The following is a 25,884-nucleotide window of genomic DNA, read 5'->3' as shown; positions in this document are numbered from 1 at the left end:
TTTGGGGTGTATCTGTGTCTGTGTCTGTACATATATAATACGTTGATTTGTTAAACATTCTTTAGTTTTGCGAATATATGTGTATAGTTCATGCTAAGTATCCCATACAAGTAAGGTATAATATTTAAAAAGATTACACGCTAGGTATATTTCGCTTAAAAGTTTTGTTAACAGTTTCATATCCGTTCCTATTTGCTGGTCTATTAAGCTGAAAGTCGGAAACAAACAGTTCAATTGGATGAATTTTGGAGTTCTTGGGACAAAGTTGGATGCTTTGGTGGTTAGTTAGCTAGTTGAAGTTGAAGAAGAATGCTTGCTTCGTACATGCGCCGCACTTAGAAGTTCTATTAGGACGAAGATAGGTATAAAATTATCTAACAGATATGTGAGTACCAAATATCCGATTATCCAATTACATTAGCTATAGTAGTTTTTCGTATTGTATAAAGTTTCGTTAGATATCAACAATTTTGGTGTTGCATTAGATTAAGTTCAATTGAAGAAAAATAAATTCAAACAAAACTAGGCCCGGGAGTTGCCCTACCGCCACTTCGATATATAGATACATGGTCTGTTAATAAGGTATTTATAATTGTTTGTTAGATTTAAGTTTAGTTTTAGTGCCAATTGGCTTAAGGTACTTAAGTTTTCTTTGCCTTTTGGCCTCCCTCTATCTAAAAAGACTTTCTTCCATTAAAACACACTCAGGTTGCTACTTTGAGGTTTATAAATTGTGTGTATGTGTATGTGTATTTATTTTTTTATTATTTTTTATTATTTTTTTTTTGTGAGCCAGAGTGTGTTTTGTGTGTGTATAGTATGTGTGTGTAGTATGTGCAAATATTGCAATTAATTGCATTTAGTATTCAGCTGGTAAATGTCTAACACCCTGCCTAAACAGTTAACAAAATTGATTGCAATTCTTAAGTCAGTTGAGTAGTGAAATCGTATTTAGTCTTCATTTCGAATCAGTTTATCAGATTTATACATAGTTAAGTTAGAGCAAAATGCAATCAAAGTTTCGTAGAGTAATATAATAGTGCGAATTAAGTATAATAGTTCGTAGTTAAATAGTTAACAATGTGATAGATCCTAAATTCCACCCACCCTCAACAACTGCACTTCTGGTTGTGACAAATAATCGTCGGCTAGAAGTCAAGTTACAGCCCATTTGCACATTTCGCACTTGAAGTTGCTTTCTTTGCACTTGGGTTTTTGTGAGTTTTTGTTATTTACTTTGTGGTTTTTTGGGACTGCTAGAGGTAAGTGTCTCTGTTCCAATGTGCTGTACACACGGATTCGAGCTGGTGTATGTACATTCATCGTCCAACCGCCGCCTGTGTTTATTAATTCGAACTTGAACGATGCTTTCAAAATTGTTGTTCTTGCGTTATCGTATCAGTATCGGCTCTTTCTATATTATATATATATATATATATTGTATATTTGTAAGTATATATGTTCTTGTTGGTATGTTATGAAAGCTAACAATGTGGACGGACAAAAATAATTTACAAAATTCATTTATTGTTACATTTAGTTAAAAAACTTTTCTCTCTTGCATGTTTTGGTTTCTTGGCTGTGTCTTCAAGCAGTTAAGATCGACTGGCGCCATCAATCAGTTGGGGGAAGCAGCAGCAGAAGGTCGGAAATTACATATATCTGGCTGACTGCCCTCAGATTTGGTTGTAATTTTTGGGGCTCAGTATCTCATCCACTTTTTGATTTCATCTATCATTAGCTAAGCTTAGTCTAGGTAGTCAGATAAGTTGAGACTTATTACACATTGTGGTAGTAGTAAGTACTTGCGTATTAGAAATTAGAATAGGGTTGGTTTTCTTTGAAACATGATAGATTGGTAGCTGCTGCGCACTACTTACGAATCTGATTTTAGAAATCAACAACAACTTTTGGACTTTCAGTAGAGTCTTATGCTTAAAACTAAAGAGCAGTTAGCAACTAGTTAGGATCGAGGATTAATGCTTTAAGTTTTTGTTTTTTTTTTTTTTGTTTTTCTTTTTAGATTTTGCTTTAGAGACAAGCTTAGTCGCATCGCAGAGCTTGGTAGTACGTTAAAATAGACTAGAATTTAGTTAGTTAGGCAATATCTATATACAAATGTAACTATTTAGAGGCATACACATGCATAATATTGGTTTAAATTGTATATATATAATATGTATATATTGCAGGCTACATTTTTTACTACAATTGGAGTTAAAAAGTTTTTCAAAGGCTTCAGTAATAAGTTCTTTCGAGTTGACAAATGGAAAAATTGTGTTCTCATCATCTCCCTGGAGTCCGATCTTCGGTTAAGATTAGGTTTAAGTAATACCTAAAAAGACCACTAACCTAAGCTACGTTCACTTCGAAAACAATGTGTGTGTTGCTATCTTTGTGTTCCTTAAAATTCGTTAGGCAAATGAATCAAAGTAGTGCAGGTAGTTGCTACTAATTCAGAGTGTGTGTTGTTGTCTGTTTTAGAGAGAGTTTTTGAAACAAAGTTCCACTACAGAGGTGCTCGGGATTGTTTTTCCAAATCGGAACAATTACGAAAGTAGAAAGTTTCACTCGGTTGTTAAAGCTATTCATAAATTCTTATGGAACAGTGCAGCCATGTTCCTATGTTAAAAATTCACTCAGTTGACCCTCACTGATTGGATTGTATTTGGTGTAGATTGTTGTTGTTGTTTCTGCTCGCACTGGTGTTGCCACTGCTCCGAGCAGAAATGCTGTTAAAATAGGTAATTAAATTAATAATTTAAGTGAGGATATAATGCATTGTGTAGGCTTACTTATTTTCGTGGCACACCAACATTTCCTGCTGCCCTTGAAACTGCAAGTTTTGAAGGTATTCCGCCCTGCGTTGGTGCACCAGCTTCTCTTTTTCGGCTCGCTCTTTCTGTAGTCTGTGTGGTGGAAAAAGATTGGTTTTAATAACAGATAATCTAAGCAAACTAAATACTTAAAAATCAATAACATAATTAAAAGTTAACAAAAGCAAAGCATAACCAGATTACACGTTCTTACCAAAGTCGTCACATTGCCATCCCAAATGCTTGCGTGCAATAACATTACCCATGAGTTAGCTTATCATCAAATTAAGCCTTTTAAGTTGGATCAATTAGTAGTACTTACTTGATGCGTGATTGTCTCATAAACTGTTGGATTTTTCTGGCAGCTTGATTCTGGGTGGACTGTGAGTAGGTTCGCCTGGTAAAGGGATTTAAAATAAGTTAGCCATCGTTTAGCACAGTTCGAGGCTTATGGCACTCACTTCAAGGGACCCGAAGGACTCGTTTCCTTGGGCGTGCTAGGCTGTGAGCCCAGCTCGTGCAGCTGCTGCTGATCCTGCTTGTAGTGATCATAGAAGCTGGACAGGCACTGCGAGTTGCTGCTCACACTGCCGTGATCACTGGCGCTGCCCAGGCCTAGGCCGCTCTTCTTGAATCGCTTGTTGCGACGATAGGAGCGATAGCCATGCTGGATGACCAAGGCGGCGTTGGTCATCTGCCTGTAGTAGGCATACTGCTTGTACCGCCTGTAGTAGTTCTGAATGACAGTAGCGGCACTGCGTTCCTTGTTCTGCTCCTCGAGCTTCTGGCGGCCCTTGTACGAGCGGTAGGCCTTCTGAATGCACTTGGCCGCCTCGTACAGCTCCCTTTGCTCCGTGTCCGTGAGGGTGAGCTTGGAGAAGTCCGCCTCGAAGGGATACTGCGAGATGCTGGAGGCGTGCAGGAACTCCGTCAACTGCTTGGTTGATGGCGGCGGACTGGGTGAGCTGACAGAGGGATCTGTTCCCAGTATGGAATAGCTGGCAGGCGACTGCAGCGGTCCCGAACTGGCTGGACTCAGGCTGGAGCAGGGTGTGCTGACATCGTGATAGCGATAGCCATGGTCATGGAAGTCAAAGCTAAAGTCGCTGTCGAAGTGTGTATTGGGCAGCGAATCGAGCAGGGGATCCATAAAGCTATCCGTCAGCGCCGAGGATTCGGAAGTCAATGGTTCTGTTAAGGGACTGCCCAGCACCATCATTTCATCGGCTTCATTCTGAAGGGTTTAAATATATATTTATTATATAACAAGTATTTAATTACTAATTCTTACTCACCTTAATCCTTTCGGGCATGGCTGCTATTATGTGCTCCGCTAGTGTCAGCACTTTGGCATCGGAATCCCCTGAAAATAGGCCAAACTGTTTACAAAACTAGTTCCAAACATCGAGTTTCATACGAATACATGGCAAACGAGTCTACATAGTTTAATTGGACACCGTCATGTACAAATTTACAGTTTCACATTATTTTCTTTGCAACCTTAAGCTCAATTAGCCAAAAGCATCTAATTGAGCCCAAATTTACAAAAGCTACGTTTATGACTCTCCAAATTGATCACGATAAACAAAGTCGTTGGACACGGTTAGGTTAACTATTATTTGTATTATACACACCGACAAGCATTGACATTTGTGTTTAGAGAGTGTTTAGCTAGCTATTTACATACACCTCGGATTTATATTTACAAATTACAACGATCAATTCGTGGTTAATTGGGCGGCCAGTGATTTGTTAGTTGAAAATTATACGTAATCGGTTAAATGTAGACATCGATAAAAGCGCACATTTAGGGCGCACAACCAGCAACCAATATTAATAACGAACATTTACATTGATTAAACGAGAACGAGCTCCCCGCCCCCCCAAATACACATGAGTACATATAGTATAGTAGTAACAACAAACATAAATAGCAACAACAACAACGTCAACAACATCGATATCCAGCCCCATATGGTTAGTATGATTTAAGCTACAGTACAGATTACGGGTGAGGTTGTTACGGGTTGGCAGACTTGAGATTGAGTTTGGATTGAGAGTAGAGTGGAGTGGAGTGGAGTGAAGCTGGGCAGGATCCGTCTGCCATCACTGACCTACAACGGCATCGGGCAGGGCCAAGTCATTGCCAATGGTCACGTCGGTCGCGCTCGTCGAGTTGTCGTCGCAATCGATGTCTTTGTCGTGCACGGGACTCGATTCGCCCGTGGATACCTCGCCTAGTTTGAATTTACCGAGAAAATTTGAGCATTTGTTTGATTCCATATAACAGTCTATAACTAGGAATACGCTTCATCATGCTGAAACTGATCCCCCGCACTTACAGAGGGCAAAGTCCATCTTCCGCAGCGGCGACAGCAGACAGTTGGTCCCAGTAAGCGAGTCCAGCGGCGAGTCAACGCCCAGAGCATAGTTGTCATGGCTCTCAAAGTTACTGGAATAATAATTATAAATTTAGAACAAGTCATTATGACTGATTTGGTATATAGCTGCGGTCAAAATAATAGTAGTGGTAATGTAAAGTGCTCAAAAATATACTTTTAGGGCATAAGAACACTTTTCATTTAAAAAATCTTAAGGCTTACCAACAAACAAACAAATTTTGGGTTAAAAATCGTTTAATATTGCTTTGATTTTTCAAGGAAAATAACCTTTTCAATATACGTAAGTAATTGAATTTATAACAATGTAGATTGCTTTCTCAGTAAGCTAAAAAAACTACTATTATTTTGACCGTCACTGTACCTACCTATGAAGCCTAACCAGCGGTTTGCCGGATTTGCTGCGTATATCCATGTTAATGCCACTGTCTATGGAAGATCGCTTGGAGTAACGACTGCTGTTGTTCGGTGGACTCTGATTGCTATGGGTTAAGATGGGAAAATATTAAGTTTCCATAATATAATCCTCCATTTAACACTTATATTTCCATAATATAATTCCCCATACCTATGCACAGCAACTGGTCTCAGGAACACCCCATCATGCTTGCGCTGGATCTCCAAGTCGAAGCCACTGAAGCTCTGGTGTTGCTCCGCCTCCGTCTCCGCTTCCACGCCCATGTTCATGGACAGATTGGCCAGGCCACCACGCAGTTGTGGCTTCCGGCAGCGCTCCTTCTCCAGCCGAAACATCTGCGCTAGCAGATGTTTGTGGCCCCGCATGTTGGCCAAGTCGAGAGGCGTCTGTTGCGCCTGGGTCTTGATCTTCAGGGCGTTGTGGTTCCACTTGTAGAGCAACAGCGAGCACTCCACATGGCCACGCACGCAGGCCCAGGCGAGCGGAGTGAAGCCGTAGACATCCTGGCTGAGGGCATCCAGTTCCGTTTCGAGTATGATATGTGGATTCTCCGCGCGCCAATTGAGCATGGCGCCCACCAGTTTGGCATAGCCCAGGGCGGCGGCCAAATGGAGCAGGGTCATGCCACGCAATCCCACTGTCCAGGAGGCACAAGTGCTGGGCATGCTCCAGGCGTGCTTGATCAGCTTGTGGCAATAGGCCACCAGCTTCTCCTCAAAATTGGGCTCCAGATACAGAGCAGTGTGATCGGTCTACAAAAAGGAAAGTTTGTTAATCTAAAAATTAAAACTAATAAAAATACGCACCGTGAGCTCCTGTTCCGTCTTCACCTGCAACTTCTCATCGATGGTGGACAGGCGATTGAGCAGCGTAAACTTGTACAGGCAATCGTTGGAGCTGCTGGCATCGAAGGGAGCATCGGCCAGCAGCGACAGCTTGTACTCGAACATCACGGAGTTGAGACGAGGAAGCCGCCGCAGGCCACCTGCAGGGTCACAAATCCGGCCTCGTGGGCAGGGCAATAGCAACGCAGCACTCCATCCTGCACCAGTTGCGTGGGCACAGGCTGGGCATCAAAGAGCACCGTGTAGGCGCCGCCGTTTGAGCTTGTCCAGGGTCCGGCCACTAGAACCTTGACGCCTCCCTCCGTGTACGACCACTCGGGACTAAAGTCGCATATGTTGTGTACCTTGCGCGGCTGCGATGGCTGCGTTGCCTCGCCCAAATAGGAGCCCTGCTCCAGGGCGGTGTTATTCAGGGCCTGCTTGTCATCCAGATCAAGTTCGGGAAACTCCACGAGCATGTCGAAGGCATCCAGATTGGCAAACACATCGTCCGTTTCGTCCTCCTCAACCTCGGTTTCGGGGTCTGGTTTCTTTTGCACCTCCTGTTGAGTGTTTTTGGGTTTGCTGTCGCCTGTTGCACTAGTCGTCGTTGCACTAGATGCTGCTGCTGCTGCTGTTGCTGCTGTCGCATTGTACGGCATATTGGCAATCAGAGTGCGCTGAATATCCTCGTGGGACAAATCGAGGGTCTCATTGAAGAAACTAAGTGTTTCCGCCGGGGGCTCCTCCTCGCTGCTGCTGCTGCTGTTGCTGCTGCTGTTGTTTTGATTGTTGCCGCCAAAGCTGCTGCTCTCGTCACTAATTTGGCTGCTGTTATCACTGGAAGCACTGAAGGTGGCACAACCATTTTGATTCAGGGGCTTGGGGGCTTCTGTGGCCTGATTGTTGCTGCCGTCCTGCTGTCGAATAAGTTGGAATTTAATCAACATAAATACAATGATTGCAGGCGATTTTGCGGTCAAAAGCACTCACCTCAGAGAGCGCATTGGCGCTCATTAAATTATCACAAGTTGCTGCCGTCGACGTCGTTGTAATTTGTTGCTGCTGATTGCCATCGATAATCGATTGTAAGGAACTCGAAGTGGACGAAGTGCCCGATGTGGGTGTGGATCTGGATGTGATTGTGGGTGTGGGTGTGGGTGTGCAGGGGTTGACATTGCCAGCGGAAGACGTTGCAGTTGGGGGATGGCTGCTGCTGCTGCTGCTGATGCGATGCTCGGGTGACATGCACATGGCCTCCACGGGGGGTTGGGCCAGGGCCACTAAAAGGGGTGGCACTTGCGCCAGAGGAGGCGGCTGACCACTGCTTGGCGTTGCTGTTGTCTGTTGCAATTTATAATAATGTTGCTGCTGCTGCTGTTGCTGCTGGCTGCTGTTGCTGGAAGCATTGAGTTGCTGCTGTTGATTGTACATAAAGTTATTGTTGCCGGGGGTCGTTATTATTTACGACATTTAATTCGTTGTTTGTTTGAGCTGCTAATTGCTTGCTGGCATTGCTGCTGCTGCTGGAGTTTGTGATTTGCTTGCGGTCATGTGGTTTTGATTTTCAATTAGTTCGGTGTCCATAACATTTGAGGCCACTACTGCCGCTGCCGCTGCTGCTGCTGCTGAGGTCGTCGCAGGATCTCTGGCTGTGGCTGTGATCGTTGTATTGGCTATTTGCAGTCTGTGCTGCTGATTGAGATGCAATGAATTCGAATTCTGGCTTTGACTGGCAACAAATCGCTGCAGGCTCAAGTGCTGCTGCTGCTGTTGCTGTTGTTGTTGTTGCTGGTGGTATTGCTGCTGCTGCTGCTGCTGTTGGTGTTGCTGCTGCTGCTGTTGTTGCATCACCAGATTGCTTCTTGCGGCCAGCATTTGACTGGCTCCTCGATACGGCTGCTGCTGCTGCTGCTGGTAGTTCCCATCCTGCTGCTGCTGCTGCTGCGGCGGAATGATCTGGAACTTGATGGCCGACTCCTGCGGCAACTGCTGCGTGACATTGTGGAACTGGCCATGGTTGTCCAGATGCTGCCTGGGCCGATCCGCCCAGCGGGAGTAGAGCTTGCTGGCCACCACCACGTTGGGCGTGTTGCCGTTGAAGGGCTCGCCCAGCCGCTTCTCCTGCACCGAGGACTTCAGCATGGCTGCCGATCGCCGCATCACGGGATGCGTGCAGGTCTTCCCATCCGCACAGCCTCCATCTCCGCATCCGCAGTCCAGCTGCTTGACCAACGCAGCCTGGCGCGACAGTCGCTGCTTCTCCATCAGCTGGCAAACAATCGACTCTACGGTCTCCGCCGTCTAAGCATGGGAAATCCACGTCGGTTAGCTCTTTTAATCAGTACTATTGAGCTTTATACTCACCGATATTTCTATGTCGTTGCCCGAATCGGAGTCATCATCCGAATTAACTGTGGAGACTGAAAAAAATTGTAATTAGTTTTCAATTAGAAGCTTTGAAAAAGCAACAAACATAATATCTTAAAAGTCTGTCTAAGTTGAAAATAAATCAACAGATTAATTTAAAATAAGGATAGTTGTTTGACTTTTATTGAAAAAAAGAACACGGCCAAGAACTTTAGAGTTTTATAGTTGGTTTGATATTTTTATTTAGCAAAATACCTTTATTTTTGTATTTTAAACAGGTTAAATAACAGATTAACTTAATGTAAGAATCAATGCTAAACATTTGTTAAAAATAGGCTTAGACAAGAACAGTTTAGTTTTTTATAATGAGTTTGATATTTTCATTGAGCGAAGGACTGCTTTATATTTGGTATAAATTTATCGCACAATTACCAAATTTGATGTGAGTAATATGCTTTATAAGAACTATACATTTAGACTTACGCATGGGTTTCAGCTGGCTGACCAGTTCCTCCTTGGTCCACTCCTTTTTATCGCCCCAAAGTGTGATACTGGGCGCAATCACGGCCATTTTATTATCATCCGGATACGGGACATTCAGATAGTGCACCAAAACAATGTCCGGATTCTGTTTACAGGAAGTGTCCTCCCAGGATTAGGGCATATCAAAGATGAGGAGAGGAGGGATAGCCCAACTTACCTGCAACAGCCAGTAACATCTGCGATGAAATGTGGGCAATATGGCCGAGTGTACATAACAACCATAGATGCACTGTGGATAGATAGAGGGGCGCAAAAATCGAAGGAAATTCAATTTATCAATCCGGCAACACAAACAAGAGCATAAAAAGGGGCTAAAACGTCGGGATACCATCCTTACGCAGCTCACTTGCCCCCGTGGCGAGGAAATCCATTTAATTGGAGTGCATAAAACGAAGAGCGAGTGGAGCTCAAATTAAATTACCAACCGCCCACGCTAGGGGGCGCCACTTGGCCTTTGGTAAGTGCCAAAAATCAGGACTCAAACTCAAACCGAAAAGCAACGAATCGAAACGGAAGAGTTGAGGAAACGGGCTTCCCTGACTTATAAAACATTTCGTTGCGCATTTTTCTTATTTCTAAGACTTTTTGCCGTCTTTTTTCTATCTCAGTTTATTTTGGGTGTTTTTCTTTTTTTTTTTGGGGGAATTTCTTCTACCCGCTGATAAATTTGTTGGCTCTCGTTGGCCGCGATATGCCGCTGACTTCTTTCGCTTTGCCTTGGCATTTCCTTTGTACTATCTGCCTCGTTTGGGACCAGTTATCATGTAAGAAGACGGCACCCCGCCAGCACTGCCAACTGCATAAATCTTCGCCGGCCACGTTTACTTGCGAATGTATTAAAATAAAAATTAAAATAAAACAAAAAGAAAAACAACGGCAAGGCGAAGGAACTGTGAAAAAAATTGGCGTGAAATTGCCAAATGTTTTTATGTTTCTATAATGGCATGGTCTGGGTTTGGGGTATAGATATTCCGACAGACAGACATTATAAATAAGCTTAAACCCTTGGCAAGGCTTATTTCATTAGCAGGCAACGGCGACGTTGCTCACATCCTTAGGCAAACACTTGCCATGGACGAAATGCCTGAAGGCAACCGGGGAGGACACCGTAAGTTTCTGTCAACTTCCGGCGGGAAATCATAACTCACCCAAAGGAACCCCCATACGGTCAAGTACGAAATGCAAAAAAAGGAAAAAAAAGGGAGCCCCAAGGAAGTCCGAGGAATTTAAACCATTTTTTTTTATGTAACCCCTTGACAAATGATGGCAATGGCTGGAAAACGATTCCGGCTAATTGCCTAATTGTGCAGCCAGAAAATCGTTATTAAACGGAACAAGAAATTTTCGAACTCACCTCAGTGCCTTGTACTTTTAGTTTCATGTGATCCTCGCGCGTTGTCTTGCCATCCTTGCGTTTCTTCCAGCAGTAGCCATCACGTCTATATCGAACCTTCTTCCTTGAGTACAGCAACAGCGATCCGCTTTTGGGTCTAAATGGAATATGAAGTCTCATCCAAAAATGTTTCAAATCTAAGGTATTTTACTGGAAGTGCATAATGAGTCTGCTCTTAAGGTACAATTTTTTTTTTTAATAACAAAACAAAAAGAATGGCTATAGTCGAGTGCCCCGACTATTAGTTACCCGTTAATTAAGTAGCCATTTTAAAAATAATAAATATTCCCACTGAAAATAGTTGGGTTTCGGGTGGCGCCATCTGTCGGAAAATGTACAAATGCTCATAACTTCTAAAATAGTTCGATGTGAACAATTTTTGTACAAATATACAACTTTAAATAAGGACATACAGACGGACAGAGAGATCATCAATATATATACTTTATAGGGTCGAAAACGATTCCTCGTGCCCTTAACATACTTTCCAACAATATACAATATCCCCTTTTTTTACTCTATGAAAAAAGGGTATTAATATATACTATTATTATAAAACATTTCAGAAATTTTAAGAAATGCTTATATTAACCTTAATCAACTTAAATCGTATAATCTACTAAATCGTTATTGAATTTAGCTTTAGATACTGTGACTCACCTGGTTCGGACCTCTTTGGACTGCCACTCGCCGTGCTTATCAAAGCTGATAAGAATCGCAGCGATTTCCTGAAATACACAAGCAAAACCTTTAAAATATACATTCTATATTTGCATATCAAATACGTCTTGGTGAAAATATATTTAGAGATAGCGCCAGGCGTCCTTCACAATGGCCTTCTCAGCGTTGCGACAGTGGAAAAGTTATTTCACAAGCTCCATCATTTCTCCCCGCAGCTCACCCGCTTACTTGGCTAACTGACCTTAACTAACGTGCTAACAATTTCCGGACTTAATGGGCAAACGGCTCCGCTGCCCAGTCACGGAACTCGCGGCATTTCCTCCGGCCAAAAGCCGGAGAGAAGGGATTTCTGCGCCATAAAACAAAGGCAAACATTTTAGAAATTTCATTTGACCGCAAAGTGGAAAAAAAGGGGGCAGAGATGGTGGCCGTGTGTTAACCACAATTTACAGGTGTCGCCGCCAGTTGACACTTAACCAGGTTGGTGGCCAAAAGACCAAAAGACCAAAAGCCAAAAAGCCGAGACGCATCCCGAGTGCAATTTGTGTGCATACTTGAAATGCCCTGTCACCGAGGAATATAAAATCTTAAAAACGAAAGGAGCTCAAGATTTAGTCAGTTGGTGGGAAACCATTCGAATGCAAATCACACAACAGTCAGCGAAAGTTCACTGGGAGTTCTACCATTTTGGACATTTCATTGCATGTTTTGCCGATAAAGTTATCAATTTGTTTGCTTCCTTGACGTTGCATGAATAATGCAAAGTGGCCATCCATTCATTCATCCAACATCCACCATCTAGCATTCAGCATCCTCAGCTGTGTGCAGTGGAACATTCTGCTCATGTGTCTCAGTTTTTTAAGGAAGATATCGCAGCATTTGCGAGTGTCATAAAAATTGTATATCGGGAATAAAGGAGGGAGATTGAGCAAATCACAGGCGCGTGTTTGTCAAGTGGCAAACGTTTGCATTTTGCCCAAAATTGCCCCTGACTTCTGCTGTTCCGCTGCTGAAGAGCATGTGAAAGGACGACATATGGAAAGATAGATAGATATATGTATAGATGAATGGCTGTTGCTTATTTATGCATGGCTCGAGCGACCTACTCCAAACTCCCTCCCCGCTTTATGATGAATTCCAGGCACATACTCCGAAAGGCGAAGCATTAAGAATTTATGCCCACCTCAGCGTATGGGCCGCCCCTTTTGGGTAAGGGCGTGGCCCTAGTCAAATGTTGTTTCAACACTTTCACCCGAGCAATGAACAAACGATGAATCAATCATATGGAAAGTCTATCATCAGGGGAAGGGGAATTTTTTCCATATTACAACTAGTAGAAATTGAGACAGACAGATTAAACAGAAAGCCAGTTGCCATCTTAAACAGCACTTCTAAGTCCATAACTTTTATCGCAGAAATCCGAAAAACAATCATATAAAGATTTATGGTTTTATTTCTCAAAAATATGCTTTTAAATGTTTGTTTTGTAATTTTGTGTCGACTTTCTAAAAATTTTAATGTAACCCCTTTCTTTTTTATACAAAAATGCCTTTATGATAATTTAATTTTTCAGTCCTTACCTTTTGTTTACAGGTATTCAATTTAAAAAGGATTTGTGGTTTAATTTTCTCAGAATCCGCGTTTAATTTTGATCTTCTAAGTTTATAACTTTTTCATTTTTAAATTTACATTCCTCTTAAGGTTTTTGTTTAAGTTTTTTAGGAATGTGCGTTTCAAGTTTTGGTCTGTAATTTTGGGTCGTTTTTCTGTTCGATTTAATGGTAGTTAAATTTTCAAAAAATTGCTTTATAAAACCTAGACCTAAACTAGCAATTCTAAGTCTAATGAAGTTTCGAATGTAACTACTAAAAACTATCTTTTAAGCCATTTTTCTTTACATCTATTTCCAATCAATATATTTCCAAGTTAACTCTCAACTTCCAAATAAAACCAAATAGTTAGACATTTCTGTTTTATCCCAAACCGAGTTAAACTAAAATATGCTAAGATACTCTGATAAACATCGTTTAGTTGTTTATTCCTCAATTCTAATTTATAAATTGTTTGATATCAGTACAAAATGCAATTCTAAGTCTAATGAAGTTTCGAATGTAACTACTAAAAACTATCTTTTAAGCCATTTTTCTTTACATCTATTACCAATCAATATATTTCCAAGTTAACTCTCAACTTCCAAATAAAACCAAAATAGTTAGACATTTCTGTTTTATCCCAAACCGAGTTAAACTAAATATGCTAAGATACTCTGATAAACATCGTTTAGTTGTTTATTCCTCAATTCTAATTTATAAATTGTTTGATATCAGTACAAAATGCTAAAGATCTCATCCAGATGTCTAACCCATTCCCGGAACTGAACACTTGGTGTCCTTAGAACAAACAGCAGGGACTAATTTAAAGCCCGCCACTTAATCATTTCCAGTCAAGTGGTCCTTTTGGTGACCAACGCAGAGCGGCCAGTTCGGGTCACCCAGAAAACGAATGGGCCGCAAAAAAATAAACATAAAATTGCGACTCATTATCAATTTAACTTTTTGATTTTTAAGCTGCGCCTTTTTGCAACCACACACACACACAGGGACACACTCGGTTGGTTGTGATCCCGGTGTTGCTATTATTTTGCAGTTGCTTTATGAGCTGGGTCGAGAGTGGAGTGTTCTGGCCCCTGGCCACTGGTTAAATGCCAAATTAAAACCATGTGGTTAAAGCGACAGTCCCAGGTCCGCCACTTTTCCATTTCCCCGCTCCATCGACTCCGTTTTTCCTGTAAGCAGACTAAAATAAGCGTGCGTAATTTTATTTATGCCCTGTGCACGGCTACATTTTGTAATTTTTGCATGCTGATGCAGCGGGAGAGAGGTCCTGTAGTCCTGTAGGTAGTTCAGTTCTTGGCTTCTGCTGCTGGAATCACAGTTCTTTGCTTTTCGGATGGTAAAATTTATTTTAATCAACTGGGGATGCTCTTACGCGGGATCAGAATTTAATATATAAAATACTAAGTGGTAAAATATTACTAAGGTGCTTAGCAAATCTTAAGAGATTTTGGATTTTATTTTTGATAAATTATATTTAACTACTTTTAATATTGTTTTAAGAATGGTGGAAACACCTCCTTATATATTTAATAAAATGCTATTGTTGTATAATTTTAAAACAAATTAATATTTAAAATTATTTTTGGAAATACTTTTTATAAATTATATTAACGCCTTTTAATACTGGAGTGGTTGAAACACCTTTGTAATCTAAATACCACTTTACCACCTTTTTTGCTTACCCCCAGCTTCTTTTAATTTAGTCAACTTTGTTGCGATAGTGTGTAAAAATCTGTTTACCGCGTAACCCCCCAAAAGCCACCAAACCACCCAAAATAAAAAACCCCACCAGCTTGAACTTTACAACTGTCCCAATGAATATTTGCGGTGCGCTTAATTCACAAGTAAAACAGCGAGCCAAGCTCATTGCAAAGAATTTTCGCTGTTTTTGTTTTCTCATTTTCCGCGAGTGAAAACTTTTATTGCAAACCAAACTGAGTCCCAGATGAAAAAAAAAATGGGAAGGGAAAACACGGAAGCGAACTTTTTGGCGACGCGTGGTCAGGTTTTTAAAAGCGGGTCCCCGAGCACAGATTCTAAAGCTAGAGTTCTAGTTCTACTGGTGTTTGCATTATAGTTTGTGGCGCAATAAAAACGTCGCGGAGCCCTTCCTAATGGACTGCCTGCCGGTCATCTCATTAATCTGCATATAGACATTCACAAGTGTGTGTGTGTCGGGGCGCCTCAAGGAAACAGGGGCGCCTCAAGTAAGGGCCGTCGTCGAAGGCTGTCAAAGTGTCCTGGCGAAGGACTGGCAGGCTCATCCGCCTGTCAACTGTCCAAGGCTGCAAGGCTCCTTTTGGCTTTCACTTGGCTTCCCCGTTTTGACAATTTTATGTGCAATCAAATGCAAATAGTAACAAAAAACAAAAAAAACACAAATACAAATACAAACAGTCCCGGAAAAAGCAAACAAAACAGAACAGTACTAACTTAGAACTAAAACTGACCTCATTTGTATTCCAACGATGGCGCTGTGATGGAAAACTGTCGGCTCTTGGCAGGCTCTCCAAATTGTCGGGCAGCTTGATGGGTTCGCCATCTGTAAAAAGGGGCAAAAACAAAAGGAAACGAGATGTTAAGTGCACCGAAAGCGCAAGTCGGGAAATCAATTTCGCATATCTTCAGCCCACTCCGAAAAAAACAAAAAAAAAAAAACCCTACCATTGCCACATTTTCACATTTCCACCTGACACCCAACAGGTGCAACTGTCGGACATTCATAAATGCGACAAAAATGTAAATCAGTTTAGAGAGCCATGATTTATAGTTGGAGCCCACAAAAATATATAAAAATACGAAAAAAAAACATTAAATAAAGGGGGGAATAATGTCAGCATTAATAAACGAGTTTTGCATTTCTCCATTTCTCCATTTATCAAATCCGCTCTTCAACATTAGCTGGCAGAATGCGTGGCAAACTTTTCGGTTTTGAGTCATTGAATAATTACCCACACTTAATGGAGCTTGCAACGTAAATCGAACCAACTTTCGGTTTATTAAAATGCCACGCAACTTGCGAGGGTAAATAAACTTTGCGGCCGAACTGTAATTTAGCAAAAATGTGTAATAAAAGCGGACACATCTACGCGACAATCCCCCCTTCCTTCATTTAAACTCGTCGTATATCAAAGAGCCAATAGGTTGCACTCGAAGAGCCATAAAAAGTATTTGTACACAATTTATATAAAGTGCTCGGAGCGGAGCGACTTCGCTTGCCAGTTCGCCAGTTCCCCAGTTCGCTAGTAAAGGCCGCGTTACCGAAATGTGTTGCCAAATTGCAAATGCCAGACGTTGGGCGTCGCAAGGGGGTGCCTCTTTTTGGGGGGCGGGGCGGTGTAGCACAGACAGTGCGTGGGGTCGTCGTTGGCCTTCCCCCAAAAAGAGGTGAGCACACACGACCAGGGATGTGCCTGTGATTTCAGGATCATAACTTACCCCTGAGTCAATAAATTAACAATGCTAAGCACTTATATTTGTCTATTAGTTGAGTACTTTGGGATTTTTAGCTAGCCGTTGCTGGTGCTCAGATTCTTTTCTAATACTTCTTTAAAACTAAGCTTACTTTCCAAAATGGATTTTAATGTTTTCGTTTCACAATAAGAGGTATCATTAAGCTAAGTGTTTTTTATATAGAGTGGTTTCGGTGTCAAAATGGTTATATGGTTTTTTTTTTAATTTGAAAGTCATTTTGTTTTTGTTTTTATCAGCAAACAAATCTAAAGATTACAAGTACCTGATTTTAGAAATTTATTATTAAAATTTAGCAATTTTGAGTGCTTCTAACTGAGGTCTGAATAAGTCTAAACCATTTTAAATATAGAAAGCTAAGCTATTAAGACAAGAATATCGAAAGTAAAGATTATAGATATTTCGAGGCTAGAAAGTACTGGTTAAAAGTTCGGGCTAAAAATCTTTTTTATACCGAATTAAACAGAATCAAAGGGTCTTTATAGACTATTTTTATTAACATTAAATAATAGAAACATACGTAAAATCAATGCTAAGATTCGAAAATGGACAGTAAGTCAACAATTTTATCACAGATAGTGATATCAAGCCAAAAACAAAAAAGAAAGCAACCATCAATAGTAGAGGAATCCTTTGAAATCACGCACGCATCCCTGACGATTCAAGGACTTCCAATGCCCCCTTCGTCACACTTTACTCGCAATGATGACGTTGATGTAGTTACTTTTTCAGGGCGTTGTTGTAGTGGCAGTTGAAGTTGTTTATGCGATTTTTATATGGCTCACGTTTTGGCAGAGGACACACCCTCCTTCTCGAAAACCTGAGGGGCAGTGGGCTGAATGGGCGACAAATTGTTTGCTTTGATCGCACTCTCCAGTTTTATGGCCCAACTAATTTGTCATCATCGTTGCCTTGAGCTGCTCAACCCACACCGCTGGATTCCAATGCAAAATGTTTAAGCGATAATTGTCAAAAATGTCGAAACAATCACAGCACCTTGCCCCCTTTTTTTGGTTACCAGACAGCCTTTGCACCTATTTATAATGCAGTTGCTGCCATTGTTGTCAAAAGTGCGAGGGGGCAGAGAATAACTCTGTTTGATTAATACAAATAAAAAGTTTTTTTAACTGCTCTTTGCATATTTCATGGCGTAGAGCTTCAAAAACTGACGTTGCCCGCCATCATAATAGACTTGCAGAAAAGGAGAAAAACCCAAAAACCCTCAAAAAAAAAAAGGAGGAGGAGGGCCAAAACGAAGGCCCAGCAGCCGCGACTGCCAAAAAAGAAGGTAAACCGCGGTCCCAGGTCGCCAATGTCGATGGCAACGTCAACGTGGCACAAGTTTTCCCTTTTCCTTTTATTTTCTGGGTGGGGGGCTTTGCATTATTACAACTTTAACAGGGGCTGGCGAGAAGACCCCTCTATAATTTTATCCGCCGCTTAATTGTGACAAATGCTCTTTGGTACACAAGATTTTCTCATAATTTGGCTGAAGAATTTAAGCAGCAGCCGGTGAAAAACTCTGGGGAAGTGGTGATGGTTTTGGGAATGGTTTTTGGGGCGATGGCAACCTCGGCAACCATGTCCCACGAATTGACACGGCAAATAGCACAAAAGAGTTGATATAAATAATAAATTTGCGTTTTATGAACCCCTCTGTCCAGGTAAACTGAGCTCTGGACTGAGTGAATCGCGAGGGCTGCCAATTTGAGCTGCCTGCCAAATTGTGGCTAATAAATATCTCACCAAAAAATGCCAACATGGGAGGATGGATGTCTGGGTGGGCAAATGCAGTTCGCCTGTTCACCAGTTCGCCAGTCCTATAAAACATACAAAAGAAAAATTGTTTTGCACTTTCGTGGCCGCGCCGACGTCGCCGAAAAGTCAACGAGTGTGAAATTACTTTTGTTCAGTCACACACCACTCTGGCCACAATTAAAAGCCATTAAAGTGTCTCGGAAATAGCTACAAAACAACTGCGAAATAGAGCCTTGTCTACGCAATTCTTTATCGCAAGTGTGCCCAAGAAACGGGGAAATAATATCGCTGTGAAGCGTTTTTTTTTTTGAAGATAACACATGATGACGTCTCTGAGGAGAAAAGTCAGGCGAAAGCACAGACCAATAATAAATAGAGATAGCCGAAAGTATGTGAAAGAAGGCCAAAACGAACGTCATGGTTAAAACAAATAGCCAAAGAATGAGGCAAAGTAAAAGTTGTTCAAGATAATAAATACAAATATTTGTTAGGAGAGGGCTGGTTAATCAAAAGGGGTATTAGATTAGCGAAATGCTAAATAATAAACGATTCAAGCGTTTTAATTTTTTTCCCCTCAAACATTTGCTAGTTCTCTCTGCGCAGCTTTTCTTTAAAATCTTTTCTCCAAAATGCATTACTATTCTTGAAAATCTATTCTTCAAAAAAGCTTATTTATTTTTTAAAATCTAGCTTAAAAACTTAGTTTAAAAGTTGTAAATATCTAGAAAGACCCCCTTGAGCGTCCCTGTTTACCAGATATATAATTCAAAGCTTCTCACATATATAAGCGAAGTCCACATAAATGACAGATGTGCGGATGATTTATAGCGTTAGCAAAACCAAAACAAACACACTCTGCGCTCCACACGTTGCGGTTGATAAAAATCACATTTTGGCAAACGGCAACGACTAAGTCACTCGTTTTGCATTTCCCTCAGCTTTGTGTGGCATTACAAGGAAACATTTCTCATCCAGTTTTGCATATTTCGCCTTGGCGAGCGGCAAGAACAGCAATTAAAAGACACATAACAGCAAATATGCATGTCAGGCGCGACGGGGCCAAACAATAATTAGCCCAAAAGCAGCAGCAAAATGCAATTTCACCTCAAATGAGGAATATTTGCACAGGCCATAGCAAAGCGGTGGAAGTACAAAATACAAAACAGAACTGAGCACAACAGCGATTAACATAAAAATGCAACAAATGGGGGCAAAACGGGGGGATGTCTGAAAGTCATAAAGTCCTATTAATGAATGAAATCTAAACAGAAAATACGACAAAACAAAGCCAAAGCCAAACAAAAGTTTGCAAAAATGTTATAAATTATATACAAGTTATGGCTGGGTCAAAGGGGTTTTACAGGTTGGCTAGGATTGGCGGGGTTTAGAGCACATTGTCATCGTCTTTTGTGTCTACGGGCAATGCAATTATGTGCGGATTTATTACTTTTCCTCCCCGCTCGTTACGTCTAAGTTTTAGTGTTCTTTTCATGGATACTATTGCCAAAAGAACTAGGATTTATATCCTTTAATATAGAATAATGTTGTAGAAATCATCTAAGCACTTTGTAAGCTAAGATTTTATTAAGTAAGAGAATTAACTCCTTTTCTTTAGCCACTTTGTTTCTTTCAAGCAGTGGTTTATCCCCTAAAAATTTTACCAAATAAGAGAATTCTCAACGTCGTATTCACTCCTTTTCCTTAGCCAATTTGATACTGTCAAGTAGTGGTGGTGTAGCCCCTTTAAGCACCTTGGCATAAACCGCGAAAAGAATGAATTTAATGCACTTTGGGTGAGGTAAACTAAAAGGTTGCCTCCCTTATGTGTCTGATTTGCTGACAGAGGGGGCCAAGTCAAAAAGGGGAGACACTCAGTTAAGCTGCCTGCAAATTATATTAATATTGGGGCTCTTCATATCATATATTTTTTCCGGATTCATTCCACATTTTTTGCGCCTGGCTTGCATGCAACGTTTGTATAAGTTTCCCCCAATTTTCGGTTTGTTCTCTTTTGGTGAGTATATTAAAAATACTTTTTTCTATATAAATTCAGAGGTAGAAAGAGGTGCAGGGGCTTCCGAAAGCTGTAATTTATTTTAATGCTGGGTATTTATCATGATACACATACGTTTCTCTGGCTAAATAAAAAAAATGCTATTTCTATGTGGATATTTTTGTGTATTTTGTTTTTACATAAATTGTAAATTAAACATTTAAAGTGCCATGAAATTGGCACTGACTAACTGACCAACTGACTAACTGGCTAACCGGACCCCAAAAACACATGGCCTCCGGGTAATGCCGGGCAATGGTTCATTAAAAATACATAAAATCGAGACACAGTTTATCCCCTGCTCCCCTGGATCAGTTGAAAACTAATATTTATCTAACAAAATTAATATGGTTTGTAAGCCAAATAGAGAAGAGACAGCGAGTGTGTGGGGTGCAAAAACTGTTTGTCTAACCAAAAACAAACGACCGAATGTAGCACAATTTTCGGCCACGCATCCTCTCGACCGGAGGCCAACGCTTTGGAGCGATAAGCCAAATAAATAACGCAGGACGAACAGGACGAACGCATGGAGGTCGGAGTGTAGGCATGGCAGGCAGGCAGCATCATGCAACAAAGTTGGATGCATTGTTCAATAAATCTATTTGGCCTCTAATCGAAAGCAGATAGGGGCGGGGATTGCACCTGGAAAAGGCAACAAATTGCCATTGGATAGGCACAAGACCGGAAGCAGCAACAACATATTAATCCAAATTAGCATCAAAGTGATTTAATTGCTTGGAATTTCGGCGTTGGCAAACACTTTTCGACTTTTCGGGCCTGGACGAAGGACTCACTTGTAAACAAACCCACAAGAGGTGCACAGCCACAGGCCCAAACCAGGCTGCATTTTGTCAACATTTGGCCATCGATCAGGCTAAAAACACGGACTCCCCATTGCAACCATATATTTGCTGCAATTTAAAGTCCTTTGGAGTCTCCTTGAAATTCCTGCAGCAAAAAATGGGAAAAAGAAGCGCTCAGCCAAAGCCCTTGGCACGATTTATGTGGCTTTTAGTAATATGAGCAAATATATTACGTGACGGATCAGATGAGGACCTGAGCGAAGGACAACTAATTGAATTGCTGCCGCTGAAAAGGAACAAACTCGAAATTAATAGGCGCACATCAAACACAAAAATTGGGAAAAGGCCCAACGCCCACCAGCTGGCAGCGAAATTAAAGGGAAACCTATAAAGGCAGGACATTAGGACTTGGCCGCAAAGGATAACAAGTGTAGCCAACTGTGTGCGAGAGAGCAGAGCATTCGAAGCTTGAGTAATATTTATGAGTACGTGATCTCCTGACCAAATCCCAATGTGAGCGAGAGTTTTGAATTTTTTATTGCGCCCCGGGATGCCGGCCATCACACACACCATCAGAGAAGTGTCCTCCCCACATATACGTATATGTACTTATTCACATATATGGGTATGGGTATGTGTGTCCTGACAGCTGCCAACTTCTGGGCTTCTATGGTCGCCCTTTTGGCATGCAAAAGGCGGACAGCAAAGTGGCTTATTAAAAATTTTGTCAACTTGCGAGTTTGCTCCACCAACTCTTTCAGCTCTTACACTTTTTTATGACTTTTTCGCACTCCCCTGGCCCTATGCATATATATTAGATAGAAGCAAACTGCCTTAACTTTGGTTTTCCCGAATCATTAAAGCCAGCTATGACTTATTTTTAAGAAAATTGTAAGAATTTATATATAACACGGGAAAAATTCGCAAAAGTTTTAGGTGCACAAACGGAGTTCAAAATTTAAAGAAGTAAAACCGCTTCATAAAAATGTATTTTTATTTAGTGCTACTAAAAATGTTTTTACCTACAACGGTTACTTTTAGAGATCTTTTTTCTATGTTTACATTTGTCTAGTGGTTGTCTTAATTAAATTAACGTTTTTACTATAAATATATCAACTTGTAATATATAAATATTTCTCCAAGCAACATATAAGTGTTTAACAACTTTAACTCAATTGTTCTGTCAAATGAGCGTTGCGTTATTAAAGATGTTAAGTTCTCCAGGAAGACAACGAACTCCTGGGTGTCACAAAAACAATCCAATTGACTGGGACAACACAACAGCCTCATCCCATCTACACGAAAAGAAACTACCTCCGCACTTGTTGGTTTTCGCAACCCCAAAAAGTGTGCTACAAAAAATGAAGCGCATAATGAAGCTACTCATAAACGAAGTGTCACTGTGTGCGTGTGCGTGTGGGTGTGTGAAATGTTTACTTGCAACCGGAGTGCAGCCACACCCACACATGCGCCCACAAAGGAGCCATTGTTTCGCCATCGCACACACATAAAAAACACTTAAAACGCCGTTAAGTTAAAATAATAAAGTTAAGCGGCCGCCGGGCAGCAACAAAATCTAATGTGACAATGGCCACACGGCTGAAACAATAAAAGCAACAATAAAAACAACAACGAAAGTTGCAACAATTGCTGACATATTTCACAATGTGCAACAAAAGACAAGAAGCAGAAGAAGAAGGGTCAGGTGAGGTGACAAAAAACTAAGCCAGCACAAAAGCTAAGGGTACAAACAACCGTAGGAATGAATGGAAAAAAAAAACGCCGAACGTTGGGCATATTTTGCATTGTTGCCCACACACACTCACACACACACGCACACGCGGCGAAAGAGAAGAAGGAGTGGAGGAGAAAGGCTCTCCTTTGGGCCTCCTTTCGGTGGCCTTTTGTTTCAATTGTCTGTAGTTTAGGTTTTAGGCGTGCGAGCCTCGTTATAGGTAACTGTAACTGGTTACGGCCTATATGTACACCTATCCTTGTATCCCTGTGTGTTGTGTGCTCCAGTGTGTGTGTGTGTGTGTGTGTGTGTGTTTGGTGTCCTTTGCAAACAATAAACGACTGTCAACATATGCGCGAGCCACCCGTGCACGCGTCTCTGGAATGGCGTGCGAATTATTGCCCAGGAAGATATGACATAAAATTTAATGAAATGTTCAGAAAATGCTAAAATCCATGTTCTTGCTGCCCCCAAGTGTGTGTTTTCTAAACAAGGGGTGTACAACTTAAGCGAAAATCGAAATCGCGGGCAAAACACAATTTAAAGTTGAGCTTTCCGTGATTTGTTAAAAGTCTAGTAAGTAAAGTAAAAGTTAAAGTAATATTCCCACAAGAGTGTTTGATGTTTTCTTTTAAACAATGGTTTTAGTGTAACTAGAACTAGTAATTAACAATCGAAGGGTTTTTTCAAACTCAATCAGTGTTTTTATGTCTAACTTTTCTTCTACACACAGAAACACAAGGAAGTAACATTACAAATAAGAATTTACTACGTTTTTTTCAAGGTCATCTTAGAATAAGGATATTTCCAACCGAAACACACGCACATTGAGATGTAAAGAAGTATATTAAATAGGCACAACATCGATAGTAAAACACTCGGTTAAAGACAGAACATGCGACATCAATAACATATTAGAATATTTGGCTTTTGTAAGTTGGTAATAGGGACTTGCAGAATTTTAATTTTAATTTCTTATTATTAAGGAACAACTTTTTTATTTTTTATAGATGCGGAAGAAATATTAAGCTTAGCTTAGATTAGATTAAATGACTTAGGCACTTCAAAATGGAATCATATAAAAAGTATCTAACTTTCTTAGAATGTGTTTCCTTTTTAACTTTAAAGTGAACGTTAGCCGAAAAGTGAGTTCAATAGTATTGACGTTTTCTTTTAAGCAATCCTTTACCAACTTAAATAGCCAATGTAATAGACATGGTCCAACCTGATTTTTGTGATCCCTCACTATTGAAATTGACCTGCCACGCCCCCTTTCGGGGGACCTCGAGAGGGCATACTTACTGACACTGAGCGGCATGAGGGCGCTCTGCAAATGGCTGAAGATCTGCCGATGGTGGTGGTGGTGACCCAAACTCGCCACCGCTGAAGTACAGGTGGTTCTGGTGCAGCGACAACTGCTTGGTGGTGATGGTGGTGATGATGGTGGTGGTGCTGTTGCTGCTGCTGAAGCTGCTGCTGCTGTTGCTGCAGGTGGTGATGTTGCTGATGGGTCATTAGTTGTTGTTGCTGCTGCTGCTGGTGCTGCTGCTGATGTTGCTGATGGCTTGCTGGGCGAGATGTTGCTGCTGGTGGAGTTGCTGCTGCTGTTGCTGCTGCTGCTGTGCGAAGCCAGCATGTTGCTGCGATGCGGCTGCCGTTGCAGATGCCGTCGGGGAGTGCAACAACTGCTGCTGCTGCCGCCGCTGCAGCGGTTGCTGTGGCCGCTGCCGCCGCCGCCGTTGCAGTGGCCGTTGCTGTCGCCGTGGCTAGAATGTGATGGGTGGTTGAGGATCGGTGCTGGCTCTGGACCGTATTGAGGCTGTGAATGGAAGGCGTGCACCGCCGACTGATAGATAATACCGTTGTTCGACATCGCCGTCATCGACTGGTGGTGGGCGTAGGCGGCCATCGTGGGCGGCACTCCGCCCATTGTGGGTTGCACCGCCGCCGTGGCGGCCACCGGAGCCAAGGGCAGCGATCTGTATCCCGCCATTGGCTCGAACTGTTCACCGATCACCGATCACCGATCACTGATCACTCTATAAACACTTTATATTCCGATATTGTTTGTTTTTAGTCCGCCTTGAGCGTCTGATCGCTTGGGAATTCGTGGGTGACTAAATGGACCGACCGGAGCGGATTATATTTCCTACAATTTTTCTGTTCGTTAAATTTGTAAGTTGTATTATATTTTTTCTCAGCCATAAATTAGTGGGGGGCGGGGGAGTAGATTTTAGGCTTAGTTCGGGTTGATAATGTCACTCCGTGATGTTGATAAGGCCTGCCGCCTATCTTGACATCTCCTTTCCTTCTGTTCATCTCGAGTCGTGTGTCAACACAAATCTCGAATGCGAGCCGGACTGAAATTTCACAAATTTCCTGGACAACCCAACTAACTATGCAAATGGTTAAATATTTATATATGTAACCTTAAGCTTTAACCATTACAGTTGTGTGCATTTACCCTCACGAGAATCTGAACCTTGAACCAGGGTTCAAACTCAAACGAGTTGCCCAAGTCGCTGGTGAGTTTGGCCGGTTCCGAAACAGAAAATATATACATATTTAACGGACTTATCAACTGACAGCTGCAACTGAAAACTAGAACCAGATAAGCTCTAGTCTCGTGTCCCCTCTAAACACTGTCCAGAAATTTCGTGAATCACACAAAAACAATTCTTATCTTACTCTTCCTAAATTATTTATGCCATACAAATAGATCTGTTTACACTAAAACACCAATTAACAACATCAATCAACCAATAAATCACTACATAAATGAAAATATATGGTACACACATAAAACACATAGGTGATATACATATGGAGTCCAGAGATCGTTGCAATCTTGAGTACACCAATTTAAATTGACCACACAACATCGACAGAAACAACAACAACAACAAGAACGGAAAAGCAAACAACAAACAGAGTCGAAGGGGCTTGAGTAAAGTGTAAACAAATTACATAAACAAATTGAGCAAATTGGAAGGTTCCGCGAGCG

The 25,884-nt window shown here is 41.4% G+C and overlaps 1 protein-coding gene across 1 annotated transcript; it reads right to left on the bottom strand.

Annotated features, from left to right (window-relative positions):
• LOC128256543 (calmodulin-binding transcription activator 1-like) lies at positions 1 to 24,873 on the bottom strand. The gene is given in 26 exon segments (XM_052986976.1): positions 1 to 2,732; positions 2,796 to 2,909; positions 3,139 to 3,213; positions 3,278 to 4,050; positions 4,112 to 4,179; positions 4,931 to 5,053; positions 5,159 to 5,268; positions 5,584 to 5,697; positions 5,784 to 6,385; positions 6,440 to 6,594; positions 6,597 to 7,377; positions 7,451 to 7,909; positions 7,911 to 7,996; positions 7,999 to 8,761; positions 8,825 to 8,880; positions 9,311 to 9,455; positions 9,528 to 9,599; positions 10,725 to 10,860; positions 11,424 to 11,491; positions 15,511 to 15,602; positions 24,183 to 24,258; positions 24,260 to 24,298; positions 24,300 to 24,445; positions 24,448 to 24,553; positions 24,555 to 24,710; positions 24,712 to 24,873. Coding segments are annotated over 26 exon segments (5,559 nt in total). The 3' UTR covers positions 1 to 2,650.
• Positions 24,874 to 25,884: the final 1,011 nt, after the last annotated feature.

This window comes from Drosophila gunungcola (genome assembly GCF_025200985.1).
Source record: "Drosophila gunungcola strain Sukarami chromosome 2R unlocalized genomic scaffold, Dgunungcola_SK_2 000020F, whole genome shotgun sequence".
NCBI lineage: Eukaryota > Metazoa > Arthropoda > Insecta > Diptera > Drosophilidae > Drosophila > Drosophila gunungcola.
This window is presented reverse-complemented; position numbering and strand designations above follow the sequence as displayed.